At 38.8% G+C, this 26,975-nt stretch overlaps 1 protein-coding gene across 1 annotated transcript; it reads right to left on the bottom strand.

Annotated features, from left to right (window-relative positions):
• Nucleotides 1-1,706: 1,706 nt before the first annotated feature.
• LOC136836360 (serine-rich adhesin for platelets) lies at nucleotides 1,707-26,635 on the bottom strand. The gene is given in 4 exon segments (XM_067100546.1): nucleotides 1,707-10,102; nucleotides 10,105-11,963; nucleotides 14,472-14,576; nucleotides 26,519-26,635. Coding segments are annotated over 2 exon segments (4,068 nt in total). The 5' UTR covers nucleotides 11,450-11,963; nucleotides 14,472-14,576; nucleotides 26,519-26,635; the 3' UTR covers nucleotides 1,707-7,379.
• Between the last annotated feature and the right edge of the window lie 340 nt (nucleotides 26,636-26,975).

Below are 26,975 nucleotides of genomic sequence, written 5' to 3'. Positions count from 1 at the left end.
TCTTTCTTCAAAAAATTAATGAATGAATAAGTAAGTAATGATGATTCGGACAAAATCTCCATAACTAATTTGTCCCAAAATGTGATAGTTACTTTTGGCTGAAGTTTTGACACTTACACAAAGTATATTTAACTGCACATGACAGGCTTCCCTGCCTCAAATATACTGTGTGAGTGTCACAAACTCTACAGGTTACTTGGAAATATCAGCCCTTCTTACTTTTAACTTTCAGTGTGTGAAATTTGATGTCTCCTTTTGTATTTCCTAGATCATTCCTTTTAAAATGTCTCTCTATTGTCACTCAAGAGACATCGAACAACATATGATACTCTTGTAACAAAGCTACATTAATTTTGGACAACCAAACCATCAGTTTCTCAAAAAATTGTCTCCCTGTCCTAACATCCAATTAGAATTTGTGCTTTGGTTATGATCTACAAAATTTCATGAAGTATTTCATAACGAATATCCTATGCATTCGAATTTCAGGTACCTAACCCACTGACAAAACCATAGAGGAAGATAAAACATCTGTATGGAATTTTGACATAGGTGGATCTACTTATTCCCCCCATCATCAGCTCCGAGAGTAAGAAGATCGTTTAGAAGAAAAGACGAAAACAGCTACAGAGCAACTGACGTGGAAATGGTGACAATATTACAAACACATAGTACAGTGTAAAGGGAGAGTTATGCCCTGAAAGTATATACTGTACATATACACAGTAGTACATAATAGTATTTCACACCTAGAAAAACAAACACAGATGCTTTGTATGGAAAAATCCTAACACATTTATTTTCAAAGGTGAAGAGAAATAAGACGTGAACACCCACGTAATATGTCATGGCCTTGGTAGAAATATGCAGTGCAGGACAGTTATATCAGTGTACTGTGATAACACAGTACGCAAGTGCAACGGCTGATAATCATAACAAAAAAGTGAACACTTTGCTTTTAAAGTTTACATGAAGGGGCATTTTAAAAAAGGTATATGAGAGCTAATATTGTCACTACAACTCCAAGCAAATAATGATGGTATTAACTGCTCCCACTGAGATATTATCTTCTGCTACATGACTATTCTGGTTGGTGGTATTTAGACAAAATGCAACATGGTTGGAGGTGGTGGTGGCACTATGCTACATCTATATACAACTATATACAGCAATACCCCGCTAACAGTTTGTTTTGGTGTCGAGAAATAACTGCGGCTTTCCTTATACAGGAAGTATGACTGTTATAATGGATGTTTACAACTGTTAATCCCGTAATCCCCTCCTTAATAGTCTACATTAACTGTTCATGAAAATTTATGATATTTAGTTTGACCACACAAGTGCTGTGCTGCTAACCAATATTTATTCAACGTTTTAATGGTTTAGCTAATTTAATTCTTAAAATTGGGGCATTAATGGCATATCTCATTTCTGAAAGACTGATTTATAAGTCGTAATATGTGTGTGTGTGGATGTGTGTGTTGATAACCTTGTCTGAACTTTTTTGTGCTCTACGATAGTCAAGACTAAAAATTGCGAAACATTGCATCCAGTAAGAACACTGTTTTACCACAACACAGTCAACAGAATATTGCCAAGCCATAAATCCATGCTTCTGGATAACTAAATCTAAGACGCAGTACCGAAGTCGTCGTTTTTTTCCCTTTTTGTAAAGTTACAGGTATGAAAAGTACAAAACAACTTAAAAACAGGTAATAGTTTTCTTTTCATTATTACAATTTTATACAATCATCATTCCTATAATAAGCTTTTTTTTTTTTAAATCCATTTGCTACTATAATCACTTTTTATTAAAGTGTGAATACCACACTGATTATTCATTTAGACTCTTCCTTAGCCTGAATAGAAGAGTACACTAACTAAAAAAAAGTAGAGTACATCATTTTCTATATTTCTTCAACCACGGGAGACAGCGTACGGCAGCGATAGGTAGACTGTGACGGCAGTTTTTAACATTACAGTATGTACAAGATAAACTAGTTGCTTTTGCCTCTGAGTGGGCCAGCTGTCTTCTTCTTCTTCCGTACTTGAAGAAATACCAAATTGATTTCTTACATTGTAACATAAACTGTGGAGCTTTGAGGCTCATTTGAGGGGCTTTGAACATAAATGCATCTGGCAAGAGAACTCGGAGGAATCAAGAAGACACAACTCTGACAGTAAGAGAGAAATAGGACAATTTTTTCCGAAGGGCAAATGTAAATAAGCAGGTTTCCTTTTCAGTAGTACTGTCAGAGTTGCAGCTTATTGCTTCCACATTAATTTCAGTAAATTTATAAAACAAAATTATTTGGCATTAGATATAAATAAAATTCACATAAGTAGTAACGTGCCTTAGAATAAGCTTTTAATAGGCCAGTTACACTTCTTTTTCAACTTCAGCAGTTGATTTCTTCAGCCTGGAATCTGATTAGCTGTCAGTAATAAGAGAAGTCCTACTCCAGAAACAATGACAATACATTTTCCACCGGTTTACAGTACTTTTGCCACAATGAACAAGACATAAGTCCAGCACAGCACAGGGCGTGAGTGCCTTTCGTTGAGAGAAAGCACCATCAGTCCCTGGTTTCCTTCTGTTAACAGACATGTACACGTTAAATCTTCCTTATAATCTACAGTATTATCCTTACTTTGCAAGGAAAGCTTACTACCTGTTAATGCATTATTTACAATATCTCAACATTGCTGAGGCCACGAACATTGTAAAACGTGTCACATACCCACCCATCGCAAGTTATACTCGTATTAACGGAAACTTGATGTCAAATTACTAGACCAAGTTGAACTTGAACTTCAACGGATAAAACTGAACAAATCTCACGCCGTCCCTTCTATGTACAACGAGGTCACACTTGTAAATCAACTGATATGATTTTTATGGTCCATTGTTTCTCCTGAAGGTGCAGTACGCTTTAATATAGAAATATAGTACCGCTACCTAAAACCGTCTAACCCTGATATGAAATACTGTACTTAAAACGTACCAACGATCAAAATATACAGAATATGAAGGACAAAAGTATCTGGCAAACTGTCACACCCTTTCCTGTTTTAGCATTTCACTCAATAAACATCAAATTGCAAAGGGTTTTAGCATTTCACTCAATAAACATCAAATTGCAATCACAAATGAATTTTTTCCTAAGTAATCCAGTAATATTTAGAGAAATCTAAGTGACTCACTCAATTTAAACAATATTATATGTAGTCCTCTTTTGAAACTATTTAGTAGTGCCCCAATAATATAAAGCATTCACTACATTAACTTTTGATGAATGTGCACTTTTAAAAGTAATTTCACTATTTTGGATATTTACCTTTACAAAGTACTTTGTAATGCAATTACAATATTTTACAAACTACCTTGAGACACGTTTTCAATATATTTATTTCTGGTAATCAGTTACAGCAATCCTTCTTTGCACTCCAATCCTTCTTTACACTCCATAGTTCCATATGGAAAAGTATTACAATAATGTTCTTTTGTATGATCATCCCTGTTCGTGTAATGCTGTGTTCGTCTTTTTTTGAAAGACCCACAAACAATCATTACTTGCATACCATTACTTGGGGACTTTTTTTCATGCATATGGTGAGATTAGCTGATGTCATAACAACACGTGACCGAGCATTCCAAAAGCTATCGCTTGTTTTCGTAAGACGGAAAAATATCAAATTTAAATGTAAAGTGTATTAAAAAACCTTGTGTTATAAAATTCATGCATATATCACAATGATCCAGAAACCTAGAATTAAAAATAAAAAATTAAGCTTCCTGGAGGAATAAATTTCACAGCCTACACTTGCCGCACAGTTGCACTTTCGTTATGTTATTTATTTCATTTCTCAACATATCTTGCTGTCCTGGGGTACATGTGGCCTATGACCAGTCACGCCTGGCTCCTGAAGACTCGCGCAAGTTTCTCAGCACTGAACTTGAGAATAAGATTGGTATCCCCCTTGCCAGAACATACATAGTACAGTATGCCTGTTGTTTAACTTACTATTACAGAATGGAAAGTTGCACAGAAATACTTTAAAATAACTCTACCTATCACCAGTTCCTATCATACATGCCACTTCTCATTTCATAACCACAAAAGTAATAAAAGCTCAATATATTCATGAGTGATCACATCCCTTCAACACTGAAGGCGAGAGAATATAAACTGGGTCTCGTGTTAAAATATGTTTTAAATATAGCACTGTGTACTTCACACGAGAACTAGAACAATTACTTGGGTATGCAACATATTTTACAACTGTTCATGGCTTGTATGTGCCTCAAAAATGTATAAAATATTGCTTGAATCAGTGAATACAGTTCCAATTCTTGATAAAAAAAAAAAAATGACACATCTCCTACTGTTTCTAACTACCTGTCCTAATTTTCATATAATCTGGACTAGCCTTGCGACTCCCCAATACAAATTTAAAACTTGCCACTGTATAAATATTTCATCTTTTAAGAAGTACACAAACTGGCAACCACACCAGCTCCACATATGCATTTCTCCTACGACATAAAAACCTACTTAACAAAGAAAATTGGCTTAAAATTTAAAATCATTCAATTAAAATTCTCAGCATCATACCACACATCCCATGCAACAATCAAAACTATCATTCAGTTAAAACAATATAAAATGATTTATGACACTGGTTTCAATATGATCCGATCCACGTTACTGAACTATCCACCATAAGTTTATCAGTAATCTTGATCTTAAGAATAGTTAACTATCCCTGAACTACTTGGAACCAAGTCGTACGTCACAATACAGAAGGTAAAAATAAAATTCTTTATTGTTAATCTAACTACGTATTCTTGTGAACGTGGAATTGGTTCCAGATAGAGATTTTTATGAAATACCCTGAACCCTACATTTGAAAATGCTTTGTAACCATTAAATGTTTAAATTCTTACGGTGAAAGGATAGACAAACTGGTACTCGTGGATTCAAAAGCTGGGATCGCAATTTGATGTATGCATACCTTGCAATCCCTCGAAAGTCTGCAAAATGCGTCTAAGTACTAATACAGGTACATTCATTATAATTTGTGTCAAGATTATATAGTAGTTATATCTGCATTGCAACATTACTCCAAATTTACACAGCACCGGAAAAAAAAAAAACAAGTGAGGTTATCTGCAATTACATCCAAGTATACCTCTCTCACACTCCAACAGAGGCCACCATCTCAGGCCGATGACGTGCAGCTACGAATACGAAACGCGAAGCAGACGAAGGCATCCCTCCCATTGTGACTTTATTCTTTGTTGTTGCTAAGGCCACAAAGTTTCAACAGGCCTACCCAATTTTCTGTTTTATTTCAGTAAAAGAATATTATTTCTCCTCCTACGTATTTCTCCTCTTTCGCAAGAATCACCTTCTGAGAACTTCAGTCCAATCTACTCTCTTTTCAAGAGATTAACCAACCTTGTTTCACAACATGTATGCTTAAAACATTATTTTTAACAATGCATTTATTGTTTTCTTTACCCACACATCTTAGAAATTATTTTTACAGAATTATTACCACTGTCGAGGAAATTAGATCCTTTCGCTCGCCCCCATTCGCCTTGTGCCTTCTCTCAAGACAGTTATAGTCATCTAGAGTCATCTACGACACACAACAAAGTTGTAACCCTCCCAAGGAATATCATGACTTTGTACACTGTCGTCACAAAGGATGCTCACAAAAGTACCCTATGGGACTCCCAAGATATCGTATTATACCACTTGGACAATAATCAAATACATAATTTTCTTTGCAAAAAAAAAAAAAAAAAATATATATTTATATTGGTATGGTCACAAAAACATTTCCTACATTTCCTAATCAGTTTCTTCGTTCCGACTAACAGCAGTATTACAGAGCTGAGTTTGCGTAATAATAGGATAAGGATGTGATTACAGTCACGAATTTTATGATAATACATTTTAAAATGCCATTTTAACGGCAGAGGTTATTCAAATAACAGTGCGGTACATATACTATACCTGCCACACTCTTGAAAATATATCCCCATATTCCTAACACCATGAAGTTTGTTCCCTCCCTAAAACTGACAGGCAAAAAAAAAAAAAAAAAAAAAAAAGTACAAATGATTGATCAGTGACTGTAATAACATTTGACTACGTGTATCAATTCCTCTCTAGACTGTCTAACGACCTAATTAAGCTACCAATGAAGCGAGGCAGTTAGTATAAAAGCATAGTTTGCGAGGGTGTGAGTCCGGCACTTGGTAATTTATCATACCACTCTGACAGTTCCCTTACAGCCCTAACTTAACGCTAATTTTGCCGTCGGTAAACAGGAAATGTGAAAAAACTTGTGATCATAACATCATAGCTATTGTGAACTATTAGAAAAAGAGTGAAATATCTTTGTGGCCAAACTGAAGTGACCTTACAATTTTATACATACATCGTCACTGGGAAACAACGAAACCCCACCGTGAAGTAAACATCAACAAGAATATGCAACAAATTCTAAATATTTCCCCCAACATTCACGTGAAAGAGATGTTTAGACTGCAATGTTTTAGTAACCTTACGAAATGACTTATGAATATAAAACATTGCTGGGATTACCTGCACAGCACTGCTGAATTTTCAGTCAGCTATTATGCCTGAGATAGTATTCTGAACATCTTCTCTACATAAAATCTTGCATGACAACAGGCAACAAGTACCAGAGTTTGACCCTCTATTTGTCAAGTCCTCTGCAACACGGCAGTCTTGTTTTAACCTCTTGCAACACTACTTGGTCACTAAAACTATGTACAGTATCAAATGACATAAAATGCTCACAGATGGTCTTGTAAGTCTTTGCACTGAAGCGTATGATCTATCACCATAATTTAAATACATAAATAACTTATAAAATAGGTTGGCTCCGTAAAAATGAAGTTCAATAATTCCTCTCTTCACAAGCACAACTTATTGAACGTCCCTAAAAATAAGAATGTAAATAATTGTTCACATATCACAAATTCTGAGCCACGGCATACTCTGAACACACTTAAATATGATCTTTTACTTCTTGCACTTCTAAATTACGGTATATAAATATGACAATCTTTCAGCATCTCGCAGAAAACGCAAGGCAAAACGTGATAAGTTATCATTACTGCTTCTTTCTCATATCCTACATCATGTTGACTTGCAAGCATAAATATACAAAAAGATATAATCATATAAATAAATAACAGCAAATAATTGCAAAAAGACCAATCTGCAATGAGATGCGTTAAAAGCACGTGCACACAGTGAGACTGTGCGTGCAGTATTTCAGTGATACCACTTATTCATTTAAGGCTCTGGCCAACACAACCATGACAGGAATCACAATCAGCCAGTCCCTGTAGTCTCTGGAGGTATGCTGGAGGCTTCTGCACTGTGGTGTGATTCCTCTACAGGTTCCTGCTTTGAACCCCAGGCAGGTCTGGGGGATAACTGCTCGGTCGTTATTCGTACCTCGTCGCTGTGGGTAGAATCCGAAGACTGAGTGGTGACCTCACTGTCCTCGCTATCGGAATCGAAACTTCCATTCTCCATGGCTGCTAACGGTGCTCTTTTCAAAGGTTCCGGCACAGCAGAATGAACCATAGGTTGTGCAGTGCAAGGAAGCATTGGCACTGTAGAAGGTATTGGGGAGGTTTGTAGATTACTTGAGGAGCTTATGGAGGATCCTAATCCAGCATCTTCTTGGCTTGTACTATCGACTGAGGAGCTCAAAAGGGAATCTCGGTCACCCTCAGGATGTGGACTGCTAGGGCTCGGGGAACAGCTGCCCCCAACCCTTCCCACACCACAGACCGAGTCGTCTAGAAACCCACTGTCAGTCAACTCACTGGAACTGACCGAATCATTATCTTTCTCAGTGCTGCTGCTGTTGCTCTCGTTGACGCTGCTCCGAAGCAAACCCCTCTGAGACCCAACCTCCGACCACCCACTAATATTACTGGAATTTGCAGAATCGAGAAAAACGTCGTCACTATCACTGTCCGATTTCAATCTCACGATGTGACCTGACAAGCTGCCTGGTACTTTGTGGTGACCTTCTGGAAGACTGTCAGAACTTTTGGTGCCCGGCATTGAAGGTGACGTCACCAGGCCATCTCCACTTTTGCTCAGAAACATATTTTTCGATGGCGTTTCTTCTATGCTAAAGCCACGCTCTACTCTAACAGGTGAAGAGATAATGATTTTGGGGCTTGACACAGAACCGGTGGAGTGGGTCAGAATGGTATCAGAAGTTGTAGACTGACCACTAGGTAAACTACATGGCCCAGAGACCTCTGCAACCCTTGTGACAGTGAAACGGCCGCCAATGCTGAATCTATTAGGGCGAGAAGACTGCTGTTTGGAGGGTAAATTGAGGTCTCCAGCAGACATACTTCTTCCACAGTGACTTACTGGAGCTGAGGAACAAACTACAGGAGAACAAGGAGTTGAATTTATGGGTAGTTGTGAAGCACTTCTAGATGCTTCTTGAACCCTGAAGACCCTGAAGCGATTTTTCATGGGGCTAGGTACGGGACTTGGAGAGGGACTTTGGCAGGGACTTGGAGCTGGGCTTGGAAGTGGGCTGGGTGCAGGACTTACGTACTTTTGCTTCTCCTCTTCTCGTACAGGGGTGTCGTTTCTTGTTTCTGGCTGGATGGTCTTGTGTGAAGTTTCGCACGTTAGAGAGACTTTCCTGAACACAGAGTTGACAGACAACTTGTCTTCGTCGTGACTCTTGGCAGAAACTTGAATAAGATTGTTCTGGTTTTCTGCAGCCTGTATATGACTGTTGACCAAGTTACGCTGGCAGTACTCCTTAATTTCTTTCTGGAGAGCCAAGTGCTGTTCTGCCAGTTCGGCTGCGGGCTCTGTTCTGGGATCCGAGTCCAGATCCATCTGAGTGACGTTTGTGTTTAAACGCAGCGAATGAGCCAAGGCCATCAACCCCGCAACACGGATAGGATTCTCCCTCAAGTCGATCTGCTGGATGATGGTGTTGTCTGCCGTATATTCTGCCAAAGCCACCGCTCCCTCGTCGGCAATCCTGGCAGCCTGAAGTCCAAGCCGCAGCAAAGATCGATTTCTCAACAGAGACTCCTTCAGGCGTAGAATCCCTTCGCTTGTGAGATTGTTGCGGCCAAGGTTTATCATTTCAAGGGAGGAAGAGCCAGACAGCAAACTGGCCAAGTGTGGAGACGATTGCTGAGTGAGATGATTATTCCACAATATGAGGGAATTTAACCCTTTGATTGTCTTCTTCCCTTCCACATTATTGCTCTCCTTCTCACTCTGCAGTTTCTGCTGTTCGCATATTCCTTCGCAAATGTGGCCGCAACCGGCGTCTTGCACGTTGTTGTTTCTGAGATCCAGCACTCTCAAGGTGTTGTTTGCACGCACCAAGTTGCCCAGCTGAATGCAATCATTGACCCCCAAGCGATTTTCAGCCAGATATAACTCTGCCAGAGTATCGTTTTGCTTTAATGCAGCGGTAAGCATGATGAGAGGACGACCTGTTAGATTACAGTTCTCAAGATGCAGTGTATGCAACCTTGCACCTAATCTTAGAGCTCTGCCCAATATAGGCATGTTGGTCTCGTTCAAGTTGGTGTTGCGGGCATCAAGGTACTCGACCGAAGGCGTCCGCTTCAACATGCGAGCGCATGCCTGCCACCCTCTAAATCCAATCTTGCTATTGCATGAAATATTGAGCTGAGTGGCAGAATCATAAAACTCGATCATATCGAATAGAGGTATGGCAGTGTCATCTTCCAGGGAGCAGCCTTCAAGATCCAGAACCTTAAACTGAACTCTGCGGAATATTTCTTCTAGCCCTTCACACTGGCCGCCTTCCAGCCTCTGTCCCCGCAGACTGATACATTCGACACGCCCTCCTACAACCAGGGGCAAAGCCTTGATCTGCTGCAAAACTCCCGGGAGAGGTTGTGTACCATGTCGTTCACAAGAGGATCTGTAGGCGGCAGCAATTTCCTCCACAGTTACCCCAGCCATTTGCTGCCAAGGATTTACAGGCTCCAAATAACTAGATATCAGGCGAGTGTCGTCCTCGGGAACGACACCCGACGACCAGGGCAAGCTGCTGTTCGAAGAACTTTGCGGACAGATCCAGCCGCAGAGGGAACAGGCGTTGAAGGCGCAGATGTGGCCTGACCCCTAGAACATGGGTCTTCCATGCATGCTGACAAATGTTCTGAAGTCTCCTTTCCCTGATGAAGATCATATTCAATGCCGCCATTACTCTCCATGCACCTGGCATCAGCCTGACAAACATCCCCATTCTGAGGAGGGCAACCCTCTACAGTAGTGTTGATCAGTTCTGCTGTTTGTGTGTCCATTGTACTTTCTGCTGGACCATTGGCATTGACTTCAATTTCACCACTATACATATCTACATCCAAGGGTACAGGGGCACTATGAGCTACATTGTCATTAATGTCATCCTCCAGCTTAAAGTTGTCGGATGACCCCAATATAATGTTGTGACAATCACTCACTTCACCTTTTTCAGAGTCTGACTCCAAGGTCAAATGTTCTAAACCTGGATTATCACATTCAACATTTGTATCGTCTCCTGTTGTTAATAAATTTCCAGTGCTATCTAAATTTTCACTACAGGAGACAGTACTCAAGATATTATCGTTAGAATCACTCAGTTCTGATGGCAGTGGAGTCTGCTGAACTTCACAAGAGAAAGACGATTGGCTTGTTGCTCCACTCAGTACCTGGCCGAGTTCATTTTTAACTTCACTAACAGCAGTGACGAATTCACTCTGAGCATCTTTGACTGCATTTTTGAACTCGCTCCTGACTTCCTGAAACGCAGTGACGACTTCACCGACCGAAATGCTTATTCGGTCGCAAGAAGAGGGGGCTCCTCTCGCAGGATCACTGACAGGTGACGCGCACGTTTCATCAACTGTACCATCTAAATGCAGTGTGGCTTCTTCTTCTTCTCTCCCACTTTTCTCTTTTGCTTCTGTTTCGCCACATGGTTCCGCTACAGTGGTTTCGGTGTCAGAGGATTCTGTCTCTTGGTTTAAACTCTGAACAGGATTTCCAATGTTTTCCCCAGAACTTTCTACATCTGAGATTTGTGTATCCTCACTTACACTCTCGGTAGGATCTCCAATTTTTTCATCAGAACTTTCTACATTAGAGGATTCTGTATCTTGACTTAAACCCTCAACAGAATCTTCAAGAATTTCACCGGGATTTTTAGTCTCAGTATTTAGTTCGCATGAATCACTTAAGGTTGACGCATTATCTGACCCTTCATTACTTGGGTTACTTTCACGTACAACTTCAGAATCGGCACTACTACTAGAATCTTCTACTTTGAATGAATTGGCACAATCTGAGGCTTCTTGTTCCTGGGTGTGGCTAGATGTGCTCATACTGGTAATGGTTCAGAGCATGCACGCACCTGAGCAGGGGTCTGCTATGACTGTGCACACAAATGTTTCTTTGCAAACCGCCACAACAATCCCTCTCCAGCAGATGTGTCGAGCAACCCAAACTCTTTAACCTGGACATAAAAGCCTTATAAAAAAATGAAAGCCCTCTGATATTCAAAATATCTGAAGCGCTCATGACAAAGAGTGAGGATATCACCAAATACAGACAAGACATTGATCAGTTACTCTTCAGCCATCGTAGCTCTGTCCAAGTATTAGGGACACACTTACAGCTCTGACTCTTTCATCAATGGCGGCTTAAGATACTATTACAAGCAAAATCTTAAAAGTATTAAAACAATAAGTACTGTATTTGCTACTTATAGTGTGGTCAGACCGTAGTCGATGACGGCACAACTATCCTTCACTTGAGGATGTGCGGAAACCTCTTCCTTATAATATCATTACTCCTTTGAAAAAGCTTTGCATCGATTGTGTTGCATTCACAAAGGATCTGAAAGTAAAGAAAAGCGTTAACTGCAAAAGTTTACAAATTTTAAAATTTGTTTCACAACAAACACATTACCGATAATTAGCCCTCTTTCTCGGTCTTCATGAAACCTACACTCTCCAAATTTGAATGTCAATACTCTGCAAGACTTCATGCCTGCACATGCATTTCATGTGTCCTGAGGTCTTCGGTAGCAATAAGCCTCAACTTATGTATGTCTAACCTTTTGGTAAAAATGCCTTTCATTTTCCTGAGCATTTAAGTTAATAAGTTTTGCCAGAATTAAATTTTTAATTGCCTTTTTATCTTTAATTAACAAAGCATTTACTCCTTGACTTTTGATTATTAAATTCTGGCAGCATTCCAAAGATTTTTGTAGCTGCCTAAATATGCTTTCAACATCTATCTGTCCCTATGTTGGATAGCACCTAGCAAAAGAGAAGAATGACAAGTACATTTTCATAGCACTTTGAGGAGAGAAATGCTACTTTTGCATAACTTGGTACTGAGTAGTCAACAATATACCAGCTGGCTCTCCACTTCAGAAAGGGTTTTCCGTCAAAAGTCTAATTTAGTGGAGCTTTAAAGTTTCCATACAATACCCAATCATTAACAGGTGCCATTTAAAATACTCCACCATTAATAGGTGCCCCGTTTAAATACAGTTCTTATTTAACCAAATCATCTAAATTACAGTGTATTTCACTCTACTATGACCAAACACTTAACAGAATACCTTATTTCATTTTTAAGAAATAATTTTGTCAAGTTAAAACATGAAAATAAGTAAATTATTACAATATTTTCAATACAACTAGCTTTTATGCACACCCCGTTAATCATATTATAGCCTTCAACTGTGCAGAACACAGCGTGCACAGAGCAATATATTTCAAAGAAAACGGTCCCGGCACACGTGCTTATGCCACAAGAGGAAAGCCTTGCAGCTGCACTACGAATCAAAGTTAGGAGAGGGTGGAAAGTAAGACGGAAGAAAGAGAACATGAACAGAGGTACAGTAAAAGGAACGAAAGGGGTTGCAGCTAGGGGCTAAGGGCCATCGCAAAGAACCTTAAGTAATGCCTACAGTGCACTGCATTTGGAGCACTGATGGCACTAACCCCCTACGGGACACTGGGATTCATTGTTTACATTGTAAAGTGAGGCCATTCACTTCCTGTTTGCCTTTATCTCAGTAAGAGTACCTTTGGCTCTCATACATACTCTTGTTTGTTTAAGATACTGTATGTTTATTTTGTTTGTGCCATGATGCCTCTTCATACTGGCAGGGATGGTAAGTCCTTAAACACTTTTTCAACTACAACTTACAACACCCTTCTTGTATGGCCAAGTGTGTTCTTGTAACCTTATTTTCATCTTCGCAAGGACATGCTTAAAGGATAATTATATCATTGCAGGAAAAGTTGCGTCTATAAGCAACTTTCTTCTCCCACTACATAATTATGTAAAAATTATCATCCAGCATTTTCAAAATATGTTTGCATCACACAACCCCACAGGAATTGGAATACAAAATATACATCTAAGACCAAATGCTCAGACCTATCAGGTCATTCAGCTCTAGAAATAATGTCGATACAAGTGTTAGGAGAAGGGGGAAAAGTAAGATGGAAGGGAGAGTATATGAAGGGAGTTACAGTAAAAGGAATGAAAGGGGTGGCAGTTACGGGCCAGAGAGCCACTGCAAGGAACATCCAGCAATGCTTACAGTGCGTTCCATGAGGTACACTGACAGCACTACTGCCCACTATGGCAACAGCTCTATTCTTTGATTTTTGCTTTTATGAAATCAGCAAATCTTTCTCCTTATTTTGCCTACATCACTTACAATTTTTCTTGCAACCACGGAATTGTACGTTTGTAAGCATGGATTCCCTAATTGTTCGGTATGTTAGCCTCTTTGGTTGTGCACTTAATTCATATGGTTTTAACCAATGGCACACTTCCACAAACCTCGTTACTAGCAACAGGAAAAATAATACAAAATTAACATGTAAAATGCAAATGTTTAGAATTATACCATCACTGCTTGGGTATTAAAACAACAGATGAACATTAGTTTCATTAAAACATTCAAATAATATCTGCAGAGGCTTTGAATGCAAATGGGTAACTACACCTATTTTCTCTCATATTCATATATTTGATACTATTTGGGGTTAAACAATTCTGAAGACATTTAACAGAACAGAAAATAGAATTTAGGGTAAAGGCCAAGCACTGGGACCTACGAAGTCATTCAACGCTGAAAGGGATATTGACAGTAAGAGGGTTTGAAAAGTTTAACAGGAGGAAAACCTCGCAGCTGCATTATGAAGCAACTGTTAGAGAGGGTGGAAAGTCAGACGGAAGAAATATAAACAGAGGTACAATAAAAAGAATGAAAGAGGTTGCAGCTAGGGGCTTAAGCTACGCCAAAAGTGCACCCTACGGAGAAGGACATTCAACAGTCTTTTCAATGAACACACAAAAGTAATTTTTACGACATACCTTGACCAATATAACCGGGGTTCCCTCTTCAATATCAAGTTCTCCGAACACTTGGTATAAATTACCGTTCAAGACTGGTGTGTTGCTCACTAACGCCAAGTTCATCTGCAAAAAAAGAAAGATGATTGTTGCATAAAACCCAAAGCATATTAGTTTTGCTATTAACTCTTATAATCTACATTGCAAAGGACTTAATTTTTTTTTTTTAAATATTAAGCAAAAATCTAATGTGGTTTGGTTTCTACACCAGTTACTCGCACACAAACACGACTTCATGCCCTGCGTGACTACTAACAAACACTCATTCATTCATGCAATACCGTAAACCCCCCGTATTCGCGCGGGATGCATACCCGCCCCCACGAATAGCTAAAATCTGCGAATACTTACAACCCCTCTATAAGCACTTTGAACTGCCTATTTTGATAGTTTAAACACAAAAAAAAAAACTGTAAAATGCTTATACCTGAGTATTTTAATAGTTTTATCACAAAAAGTGCATATAGTCATGAAAATTAAACGAAAATACAGTAATTAGTGAATATTTCTCAGTGAAACATACCGCGAATGGGCAAATTTTCCGCGAATAACTTGTATATACGTTCCACAGAGAAATCCGTGAATAGTGAAACCGTGAATACGGGGAGTTTACTATACTTCAAAAAATGTTATCCAGAAATTCTTACATAATTCTACACCAAGACTCTATGGGTTGCTGCCTGTCAAAAAACCCTCTGCTCTGAAAAATGTAAAAACTGAAGCTGTGGCTGGTCTACAAAACACAAAAGTCCCTAATGTAAAACTGCATGCTATTTTAGGTTACACTGCAGGGATAACACATCCCAGTAGAATGTGGTTTTACCTATAGGTTTTGGTGCGTCTTGAATGATTCTGATGTTAACCTTACATCAGAAGTGCTTTATGAACAAACTGCCCATCTATCAGTATAGGCCTAGCACCTCTATGGCAATGCTATGTAATTTCACTGATGTTGAATGGGGGATGCATCGTTGTAAATAACACTATCGTATATCTTACAAAGCTCTGAGTCAGATTACTTTGGGAGTTTTCACCTCCTGGCCGGGTAAAAACTAGTACCTTAGGTTATGTTATGCCGGGTAAGAAGCAGTGCCCTAGGTTATGTTACGTGGAATTTAGTTTAGGCTGCTTCCATGTGATAATATTCCCAAATTTTATGACTTTCCTTTTTCCTATAAAAAATTCCCAAAAGTAAAAAAAAATCCCCAAAGCACGGTTCAGTCCAAGACAGAAAATTCTTATTTCATTGAAGAATTACACTACAGTAAACATGTAAAATTCCACCTAATTTTCCCAGGCATGTTGTATTAGTTGTTGTTCTGAATCGATTTATTATCTTGGGAAATATATTCATAGCATTTCATTAAATAACTGAATTACAATATTTTGTTCCTAATGTATACCTGGATAAATCCCCACCATTTAAATACCTTACTGAATTACATAATTTTAACATTTCATTAACCTCAAAAGAGGCTAAAAACTTGTGTGGTAAAATACACTCATTTCTTTTATTGCTAACAGTATTTTCCACGACTTAATGCTAGTTTTGAATATATTTTGAATGAAAATCACTGTAATTTAATGTAGCATCTTTAAAAATTAAAAGGAAAATTATGGTCAAAAAGATACGTTTGCCAAGATCAGATATTTTTTTACTTTATTTTTTAAAAACTATATAAATACATTAACTTTGCTATTCATGCCTATTATATGATTCAAATAGGTTTTATTAGAATTGCAGCAAGCCTTGCATTTGCCCTTTTAAACAGTAATCTCAAGTACTTCGTTGAAATCCTAAGTGAATACATGACAGCGCTGGAAGAAAATATCCTCATCTGATCTTCCCCAACCAATCGTTGTGTGCTACATCCTACTTGGAGGGACGAGCATCCTAGACCAGACCCCTAGCCATGCAAAAAGGGGTCTATCCTAACTTAACTTGTTAAACATGACGCAGGACAATATGCTCTAAGCCATCCTTTCGTAATATAAGCTAACATAGTATTACTATTTTAACATCCTAACGTTTAGCAAATCAACATCCTTCAGCCGAGGCAGGCATGTGTGATGATATCATATTGATCACCTATATTTTTAAATTTTTCTGCAATACAGAACTGATGGAGCTTAAGTTGTGTACTTTGAACAGATCTCTAGCATCTATGGGGCTTCAAATGTTTGCCGCTGATGAGAAGGGCCATTTTTGGTTGCAAGCATAAACAGGCTTGTATTGCGATCTTGAAACAAATGTTCAGTGATCACATGGGGAATGGAATATAAAAGTTTCGCCAAGGGCTAAGCACTGGGAAATATGAGGTTATTCGGCACTGAAAGGGAAATTGAGGATAAAAATTTTTTAAAGGTGTAACAGGAGGAAAACCTCCCAGTTGCACTATGAAACAATTGTTAGGAGAGGGTGGAGAGTAAGATGGAAGAATGAGAATATAAATGGGATACAGTAAAATGAATGACAGGCGTTGAAGCTAGGGGCCGAAGTGATGCTGCAAAGAATCTTTAGTAATGCCTCATGGCATTACCCCTCTATGAGGCAAAGATCACATATAAAGGACTTATTCTAGATTCTAGCACATTATGTGCACATATATATGGTACGTGTAAGAGAGGAAATGGGAGTACTGTATTTCTCACTCTCTTTAGTGCCAACATTGTATTTTTTTTTTGGTTAATTAAACCTCTTGGGCAACTTTATCTTAATCTACTATGTAGTATGATCTTAAATTATTCTTAAGGTGCTAACAAAAATCTCTAACTATGCTTAACAAAATATGAAAAATGAGAAGGCTCAAGTATTTTAATAAAAAATCTGTTACCTAACATTTAACTTAAATACAGCAGAAAAATTCAGGTACAAAAATCCTTTGGCAACATATCTTCACAGCAAACACTCAAAGTTTTTTGCAACAATTCAGGGACCAGCAGGCTAATGAGTATTTAATGCTGATTTAAGCGTAAAACAATAACTCTGATAATTATAGAGGTGTTTAAAATGAAAATGAATAACCTATCTAACCTGTCATACAAAAGTCTATCCAACCCGGGGGCTTCAACCCCCTCCCCCTTATTGCCCATTAACTTTCTTAAACTAACCTAAATATTTACACTTCAGAAGGTCTTTTATAAAAACAAAAAGTACCTGACTTATAACAATAATAATTCTGGTACCCAGTCCACGTCATGTTCGCAACTGCAAATATTCATCTCGTACTAGGTGTAAAATCTGCTTTCTTTTTCCTGTACTCCCATTAGCCTACCTAAGAATATATACCAGTTTCTGACTGCTCACGAGTAAAAAAGTATTGCTTTTGATTTTATCTGATTTGATATATAAAATTTGAAGGGACCATAACAAAACATACAATTCTCATTTTCCAATGCTGTATCAGCAGTTCTACAGAGCTGTGCACGGAGATATTGTTTATTAATAATATTTTCTGACTTTACAACATAGAAAAGGCTGTCGATAATGCAAAACGGGCAAGATCATTTGAGAAATTTACCATCTTTTGTACATATTTTTGCACTCATCCCTCATGGGCTGGTACTAAACATGCATTCCATGGAGCTTTTCTGTAGATTTACACAAATATCTACAAAATACAACCAGAACTAAGACAATGTTTGATGTGTCAGGGCCAGTTTGAGACTTGAAACAATTCAGGGTAATACTACAGAATAATTAAGACTATAGAATAGTTGTGCATAAGTCTAAAGGCATGACACTCTAGGTTAGGTTTGGTTAAGGGATGATTGTGTTAAGATTCATCTCTTTTGAAATACTGCATGATGCCGACCCGCTCTGAGACAGGCTGTGACCAAGGAAGTAAACATACGAAGCTCAATTCAGTGTTTTTACCCGATTTGGAACGAACTATGACACAAGTGAACACCTTGCTGACTGACAACTTTGGTAATGTACTCCATTCCCGAGAAAACCATTGTAAATACTGTATTATCATACAACAGATATATTTAATTCTAATTTATAAGAATTATTTAATAAATTCATTCAATCTGCCAAGCCAAAACTAAAGATTACAAACTAATTCTCATAATTTTGGTGCTGGAATTGAAAGTGAACCACAAGAATATGGCTCGACCAAAAGACCACCTACCGGAGACGATTCAAAATAAAGGTGTCGCACTTAGGTCACAAACTATGCCTATTTCCTTTTTATAATATATCACAACATGGAAATTCCAATTTTAACTTGCAATAAAAAGGTCAGTGGCTAATTAAAGTTAGAATGGGCCATGCATACCTAAGTTATAACAGCCAACTGGAAATTTTCCATTGCAGGTTATAGCCGTAAGCCATACAATCCAGATTAATATAAGTAGTAGTTTGTGACAAAAATTATACCATAAACTTACGTTTAATACTAATTTGACTATTTAAGGCAGCCTGCTAACCCAAACATTATCAAAAAATACATAGAGTTTTATGACAAAACGTCAAAACTGTGGAATACTTTAGTACCCATAATTCAACTATAAAATTCATATTTAGCTCAGATTCTTGAAGCCACATATAATACACATTCCTAAAGATTATTTTTGGTGTTCTGAATTTTTCTATCATGTGATTTCCATTTAAAAAACGGTAATTTGCAGTTCCAACGGGAACAGAATTCCTGAAACACGAATTCGAAACTCGTGTGTCCTTGTTTTACATTTGCTCTTCAAGCAACCTTCAAAAAGCCACGATCAAAATATCTCGTGTTATATATTACTGTCTTATATGTTGGCAGGACGATTACAGGCCCATATTTTAATCTTTAAAATTGCACGAGGAAGAAAGTCACTATCATCGTGGGAAGAAACAACTTCACGGGAGCAATCTCGCTCAAAATCAAACCTGAAGGTTGCTCTCCCAGCAACCTTCGAAAAGCCCTTTATCAAAATCTCACTTATATATTGCTCTTTTTTTTATCTTAGACAGACGATTAAAGGTCCCTTTTTTTCATGTGAAAAACTGCGCGAGGAATAAAGTCACCATTTGCGTGGGAAGAAACAAATTCACGGGAGCAATCTCCCTAAAAATTAAAAAAAAAATATATATTCCCGAAGCAATTCCACTACACGAAGGAGCAGGAGGAGGAGGAGGAGGAAGGAGGAAGGAGGAAGGGGAGGAGGAGGAGGAGGAGAAGAGCAATGTTGCTCCTCCTGGTGCTTTTGCTCTTGCACTGCTCTCCTCTCCTTCTCCTCGCCCGATCGCCATCATCCCCCTCGACGCACACCCCGACGGGTACCTGCTCTTCCTCGGAAGGGCCTCGGCACTGCGCTCGACACGGCACCTGGGTCGTAATTTGTTGTTGTCGTCGTCGTCGTCAGGAGTTGTTTTCGTGGATCAGCTGTTCTCTGTGGCCGAAGGAAAACTCCCAACGCTGTTGGCCGACGACCCGACGAACGAGACGCTTCGAACGCGTCGACTCGCGGGGTTCGGACGTGCCTGCAGAGGCGACGGTTGAACGCGACCCCAAGCTGAATTCGACATCGAAAATCGACTTGTTAATGCGACTTCACTCCATTCAGATTTCGTTTATTCACATACAATACATTCCACGCCGTCTCGCCCAAATTCGGAGGGGGGAAATACCGCGTTAACGAATGTTTGGTCCGTTCGGAAACGTTCGAACCACTTTCGTCTCGAACTGCTTCACGTTCGAGATAAGGGCCTCGGATGTATCTCCTTGCCACATTCGCCTATCATTTCGAAGATGTTTCCACGTTCTTATTAAGTTCATGTGGCGTAACAGAACCATTAAAAATGATTCGTTACCGGTGATAATGAATCATTCTTAGTCGCTGAAAATACCAAAATGTCTCAAAACTGACGAAACAGTAAATATCTTAGCGAATTAATATTTGTATGAAAATACCAAATCGGTAACCGCTTCCCCTATTGCCATGGCAACTCAAAGCAACGCTGCCACGTCTCCGGCCTTGGCGCGAACAGGGATACAGTAGTAATCCCATGGAATGTGAATTTCTAAACTTATGAATTTCATACTTTCCCCGACGTTAATGTCGACAATAACATCCCTTAAATCATTCGGCAACTCTACTCGACAGTCTGGGAGGGATTTGTGGTCGATTTGCTGATCGACAATGGAGAAATAAGCGAAATGGATCGGTCGTTGCATTTGCACTTCCTCCATGCATACCTTCCATAGCAATATTTCTTCGGCCGATGATGAAACTACTACCATTCACTCGGTCCGCGCGCGTTCTGCCCCATCGCTGTGGTTCCTCCTTTTTTTCTCTTCTCTGTTGCGTAACACTTCTGCTGCTAATATGGCGCTCAAAGATTAAGATATGTCTCTTCCATATTCTCTTTTTTATACAGATTTATAATTCCTCACACGGAACATTTTAAGTCCGTCATCAGTCAAACGTGGTAGCTGTCACAATTTGAACTGACGTCACGTCGAAATCATGAGATTCTCTCTCTCTCTCTCTCTCTCGTTTCTTCATAACGTACTTTTATCTAATCAAGCGCTGGAGTGTCTTGTGTTATCTTAAAAAGCTAGATGCGATTCCTTAGTTTTATCCCTTTAGCTTCCAAATGGACGATAAGTTCGACCATACAAAAGTAACATGAGTAGTGTGTGTATTAGTACAGTATGTATATATATATATATATATATATATATATATATATATATATATATATATATATATATATATATATATATATATATATATATATATATATATATATATATATATATATATATATATATATATATATATATATATATATATATATATATATATATTACATATATTTATTTATATATATCAGCTTTTATCACATAATTGTTCTGTACATTAATACAATTACTAACAGGACCTCATTCAAACTGGATGGTATTCAGTTTGAATGAGGCCCTGTGTGTGTGTGTGTGTGTGTGTGTGTGTGTGTGTGTGTGTGTGTGTGTGTGTGTGTGTGCGTGTGTTTCACCACTTAGCAATGGAATTTTCCCACACCCCACACACACGCACACACACACACATATATATATATATATATATATATATAAATATATATATATATATATATTCCAAAAGTATAAACCAAAAAGTTCATTTCTGATCCATCAGAACTGTCTGTTTAGGCATACATCACTTGGGAAAATACGCACATTTACATTCCATTCTTTTTTTTTACCGAGAAACCAGCTTGACCAATTTAGTACTAGTCCTAGAGATTCCTAGTTTGACAAGCTGACTAGTCTTAGAGACTACCAGTTTTGGGAGTAATATTGTGGTTGCGCAGTATCACGAGATTACAATGTGTCTTCTAAATCATCACTAATTGCAATGACACGTTTTACTCAATTACTTTTTTATTTTTTTTTACTTTTTCAAGTCCCTGCTTGCGAAACTCAGAACTCCGTACATTGTATACATGCTCGTGTAAGGCGCTCGTTAATACATATGCTTTGGAGTTCTTATTTTAGCTTGAAATACTTAAAAAATACATACATTATATATATTTGTGTGTGTGTGAAGGTAAAAAGGCCCATAAAACATTATTTATAGGCCTTTTTGTCTTCATATTATACTGTTGTATCACAGTAAAAGACATTCACACACACACACACACACACACACACACACACACACACATACATATATATATATATATATATATATATATATATATATATATATATATATATATATATATATATATATGTGTGTGTGTGTGTGTGTCAGGCTACAATCTATTCTACTGTATTTGCTTTAGACCTAACCAGCACATCTGCCTAAACAGTTTTAAATCCTCAGGTGGATGAGACTACCAATTTCAAATCACCATTACTTCCCTCTGGCGTGTGAACTTAATATATACCTCAGATCTTCCCAAGAGGAACAAATTGCCTTTTTTCAACAAAAATTGCATTTATTCCCCCTCTAATAGATATAAATATATAAAAAAAATTCCATCAAAAGATGGCGACGCCTTTGAGCTGTCTCGTACGAAAACGTGAACGAAAGGGGCAATATATACCTTGGCTCTTCCCCTGGGGAACAAACCTCCTTTTTCCCCAAAAAAATTATTGCCTTTTTCCCCGTCCAATATATATAAATATATAACAAAATTCCATCGAAAGATGGCGACGCCTTCGAGCTGTCTCGTACGAAGACATCAACGGCGACAGGGCATCCTCCATCTGCCTGTCTGTTCAATTCTGTTCGACTGCGTCTCCTCCTTCTACTCCTCCCGGTGGCATATATATGTATGCCTATCTAGTTCTAACTGGTCGACCTTCAAGGACTTCTTTGGGCGAGCCATTGAGCCATTGTGCGTGTGTTCGTTCGGCAATGCGTACAACTTCAAATCCTTTCGACTCGCTTCAAAATGTCAATTGCGGATGGAGAACCGTTCGCTTCAATTTTATTTTTTTTTTTTTTTTTACTTTTTTTAGTTTTATCGTCAATATATTTACATCTATTTTGGTGTTAGGCAGTTTATAGGAAAGTTTTACGTTTTCTAAAATCGGTATCACGCTGGTGGTGCGTTGCATTGCTTACATATATAACAAAAAAAAAAAGTTTACAAAAAAAAGTCTAGCCAATTATATACTCCGCTTAATTTTTAAACTGGTAAGCCAGCGATCTCTCTCTCTCTCTCTCTCTCTCTCTCTCTCTCTCTCTCTCTCTCTCTCTCTCTCTCTCTCTCTCTCATATATATATATATATATATATATATATATATATATATATATATATATATATATATATATATATATATATAAAATTTAATTCTCCTGCCAAACAACATCCCTACCTACAAGCACTTTCATAAACCCTTTCACCAGTCAGTGTAACTTTCACTCACTGTACCCATTCAGCAAACGCATCAATTTGAAACCTCTCTTCTTCTTCTTTTATTTCTCCAGTCTGTGACTGATTAAATAACTGTTGCTTGGAATTGCGATTGTGGATTATCAGCTGCGGAATAATTAATTCTGCTGTGTGCTTGCCGTCAGCTAAATTTATATCCTGGGTGACTGTCATACATAAAAATGATCTTTACACAATTGTATCTATCCATCTATCTATATATACACATTTATATATATATATATATATATATATATATATATATATATATATATATATATATTCCTTTACCAGTGACTATGTCTTCATAATATCTAACATTCATCCAAAATCAAAATCTGAATTAAAACCCACAACTCTTCCATTGCTATTAATTAGATATCCACAAAGATAACTCATCTTCCTACAACTCCAGCATCCAACAACTTCTTCTGTGTTCTCTGTACTCCGTATCCCCCTCAAATCTTCTCTTTGCCCATATTGCACATCAACCTTCACCCTGTATCTCGCTAAATTAACAAAAAAACTCATACAGAACACATTTTTAAGTCGTTTTTATTTCCTAGTCTCATTCTCTCTCAGCACCCAAAAGTTTTCTAAACAATCTGCCACACACGTGTAGCTGTGGCTGCCTACTTTTGCATTCAGAGCGCCTAGCACGACCGCCTTCTTCGAATGTGCTGCGAATAGCAGTGGAATCGTCGAGATTAATGTCTCTCTCTCTCTCATTTGTCATCTGTTATTTGCATGGTTAAGGAAAGTCTTAAATTCTCTTTTTTCTCTCTCAATCATTTGTCATCAACCATGATATGATTAAGGAAAGCCCTAAATTCTCTGTCAATTATACTTCATCAACCATTTATGCGATTAAAAAAAAGTTTTAAATTCTCTCTCTCTCTCTCTCTGTCAATTTTTCATTAGCAACCATTTGCACGATTAAAAAAAGTTTTAGATTCTCTCTCTGTCTCTCTGTCTCTCTCTCTCTCTCAATCATTTACAGTATTAAGTGAAGTTTTAAATTCTCTCTCTCATTTAATGGTAACCATTTACTATAAGGAAAGTTTTAGATTCTCCATCTCAAACACACACAAATACTGTGTGTGTGTGTGTGTGTGTGTGTGTGTGTGTGTGTGTGTGTGTGTGTGTGTGTGTGTGTGTGTGTGTGTGTGTGTGTGTATCAAAACAAGTCTTCTTCGTTTCTGAAGTCCCAGCAATAAAAAACAAAATTCCCAATATAGGATAATCAATGGAGTGCCAACGTCAATTTTTCATGAACATACCAATGCCAAAAGCAAGAGTGAAGGGTGCCACTACTTAACACATTCTGAGGAGAGAGAGAGAGAGAGAGAGAGAGAGAGAGAGAGAGAGAGAGAGAGAGAGAGAGAGAGAGAGAGAGAGAACAGGGCCCTTTTTCATGAGGCAATCTCGAGATGAGATTAACTAAATAACCACCTGTTTCAGGAGGTGCGGCTTTGAACAAAGGCATCTTTAGTTAGGTGTGTGTGTGTGCGTGTGAGTGTGTGTGTGTGTGAGAGAGTGTGTGTGTGCGTTTGTGTCTGTAGGAGGCTGTTTTTGAAGTGTGGGTGCTTGAGAGAGAGAGAGAGAGAGAGAGAGAGAGAGAGAGAGAGAGAGAGAGAGAGAGAGAGAGAGAGAAAATTTGAAGCTCACTAACAAATGACTGATGACAAGAGAGAGAGAGAGAGAGAGAGAGAGAGAGAGAGAGAGAGAGTTGAAACGTTTCTTACTCGTGTAAATGACTGATGACAAATGAGAGACAAGAGAGAGAGAGAGAGAGAGAGAGAGAGAGAGAGAGAGAGAGAGAGAGAGAGAGAGAGAGAGAGAATTTGAAACTATCCTAATCGTGTAAATGACTGGTGACAAATGAGAGAGAGAGAGAGAGAGAGAGAGAGAGAGAGAGAGAGAGAGAGAGAGAGAGAGAGAGAGAGAGAGAAATTTTGAAACTATCCTAATCGTGTAAATGACTGGTGACAAATGAGAGAGAGAGAGAGAGAGAGAGAGAGAGAGAGAGATCAGAGAGAGAGAGATGACAAACGCTAGAGAAAAAAAAAATTGAAATTCATTAATCGTGTAAATGACTGGTGACAAATGAGAGAGAGAGAGAGAGAGAGAGAGAGAGAGAGAGAGAGAGAGAGAGAGAGAGAGAGAGAGAGAGACATCTGAAACTGTTGAAATTCTTAATCGTGACTAAAATGACTGGTGACAAATGAGAGAGATGAGAGAGAGAGAGAGAGAGAGAGAGAGAGAGAGAGAGAGAGAGAGAGAGAGAAATTTGAAACATTCCTTTATCGCGTAATTGACTGGTGACAAACGAGAGAGAGAGAGAGAGAGAGAGAGAGAGAGAGAGAGAGAGAGAGAGAGAGAGAGAGGGGGACTTTAAACTTTCCCTAGGCACGTAAATAACTGATGACAAATGCTCGAGAGAGAGAGAGAGAGAGAGAGAGAGAGAGAGAGAGAGAGAGAGAGAGAGAGAGAGAGAGAGACGGGTAAGAACCTGATTAATGGCTTCACTCGAGTGGGCGAAGATTACCTCATCGAGGTACTCCATTTGTTTTTCTTTCGCTGTTGCTGTTGAGAGAGAGAGAGAGAGAGAGAGAGAGAGAGAGAGAGAGAGAGAGAAGACTGCAGCATGAAATTTAGGTCAGTAACTGAATAATCACACACGTCTTGGGAATTCCGCGAACAAGTTCCATCACAATAATAAAGCCATAAGATTCAATACTTGGAATTCGTGGTGTGTGTGTGTGTATGTGTGTATCTGTATACACCTTCCTGAGTGGTATGACTGCGCACATAAGGTAAACCGTAGCTTAATTACAAGAGAAACACGTGATTTTCAGGTAAATGTAAGGTGTAGGAGCGTCCCCAACGCCCGAGGGAAAAGCCCCCGTAATGTAAACAAACATGGCGGCGTTTTTTGTTGACGCAATCCTCAAATCCGCACCACATTCCTTCCGAAACTTTCTTCCAGTTATGGCCACGCTGTGCCGACACCGACTGTTGACTGACTGACGGATGGAACCACCACAGTTTTTACCATACTTTCCACGCACTTCACGCTTTCACTCCCTCACGACACACGGGGATATTTTACGATGAAATTGGACAATTACCCAAAAGGGGACCTGAAGTCTTTTTCCGTCCGCCGTCGGACACGAAACAGATCTGGTGATGTCCCGCGATAAAAGGTTACTACTACCAACACCACACGATTCACAGTCTTTCAAGAACGGCCCCTGGGACCCGCGATGACTGGGGAGGGGGGGTACTTCCCCCTCCCCCCACCTCAGTCCCCCCCACAATGGTATTCCCCGTGGGAGGAGGAGGGAGGGAGGAAGAGAGGGAGAGAGAGAGAGAGAGAGTGGTAAAGGGAGTCTGTGGCCAGTCTGACGCAATGGTATTTGAGCTTCATGAATAATTGCTCCTCTTCTCCTTCTTGGGTTTGGGTGTGTGTGTGTGTGTGTGTGTGTGTGTGTGTGTGTGTGTGTGTGTGTGAGAGAGAGAGAGAGAGAGAGAGAGAGAGAGAGAGAGAGAATGAGGTCATTTAAACTTAGAGGGACTAGGCAAGCC

Source organism: Macrobrachium rosenbergii, chromosome 56 (genome assembly GCF_040412425.1).
Source record: "Macrobrachium rosenbergii isolate ZJJX-2024 chromosome 56, ASM4041242v1, whole genome shotgun sequence".
Lineage (NCBI taxonomy): Eukaryota > Metazoa > Arthropoda > Malacostraca > Decapoda > Palaemonidae > Macrobrachium > Macrobrachium rosenbergii.
Note: the sequence above shows the minus strand (reverse complement) of the source record. Positions and strands in the feature narration are given on the sequence as shown.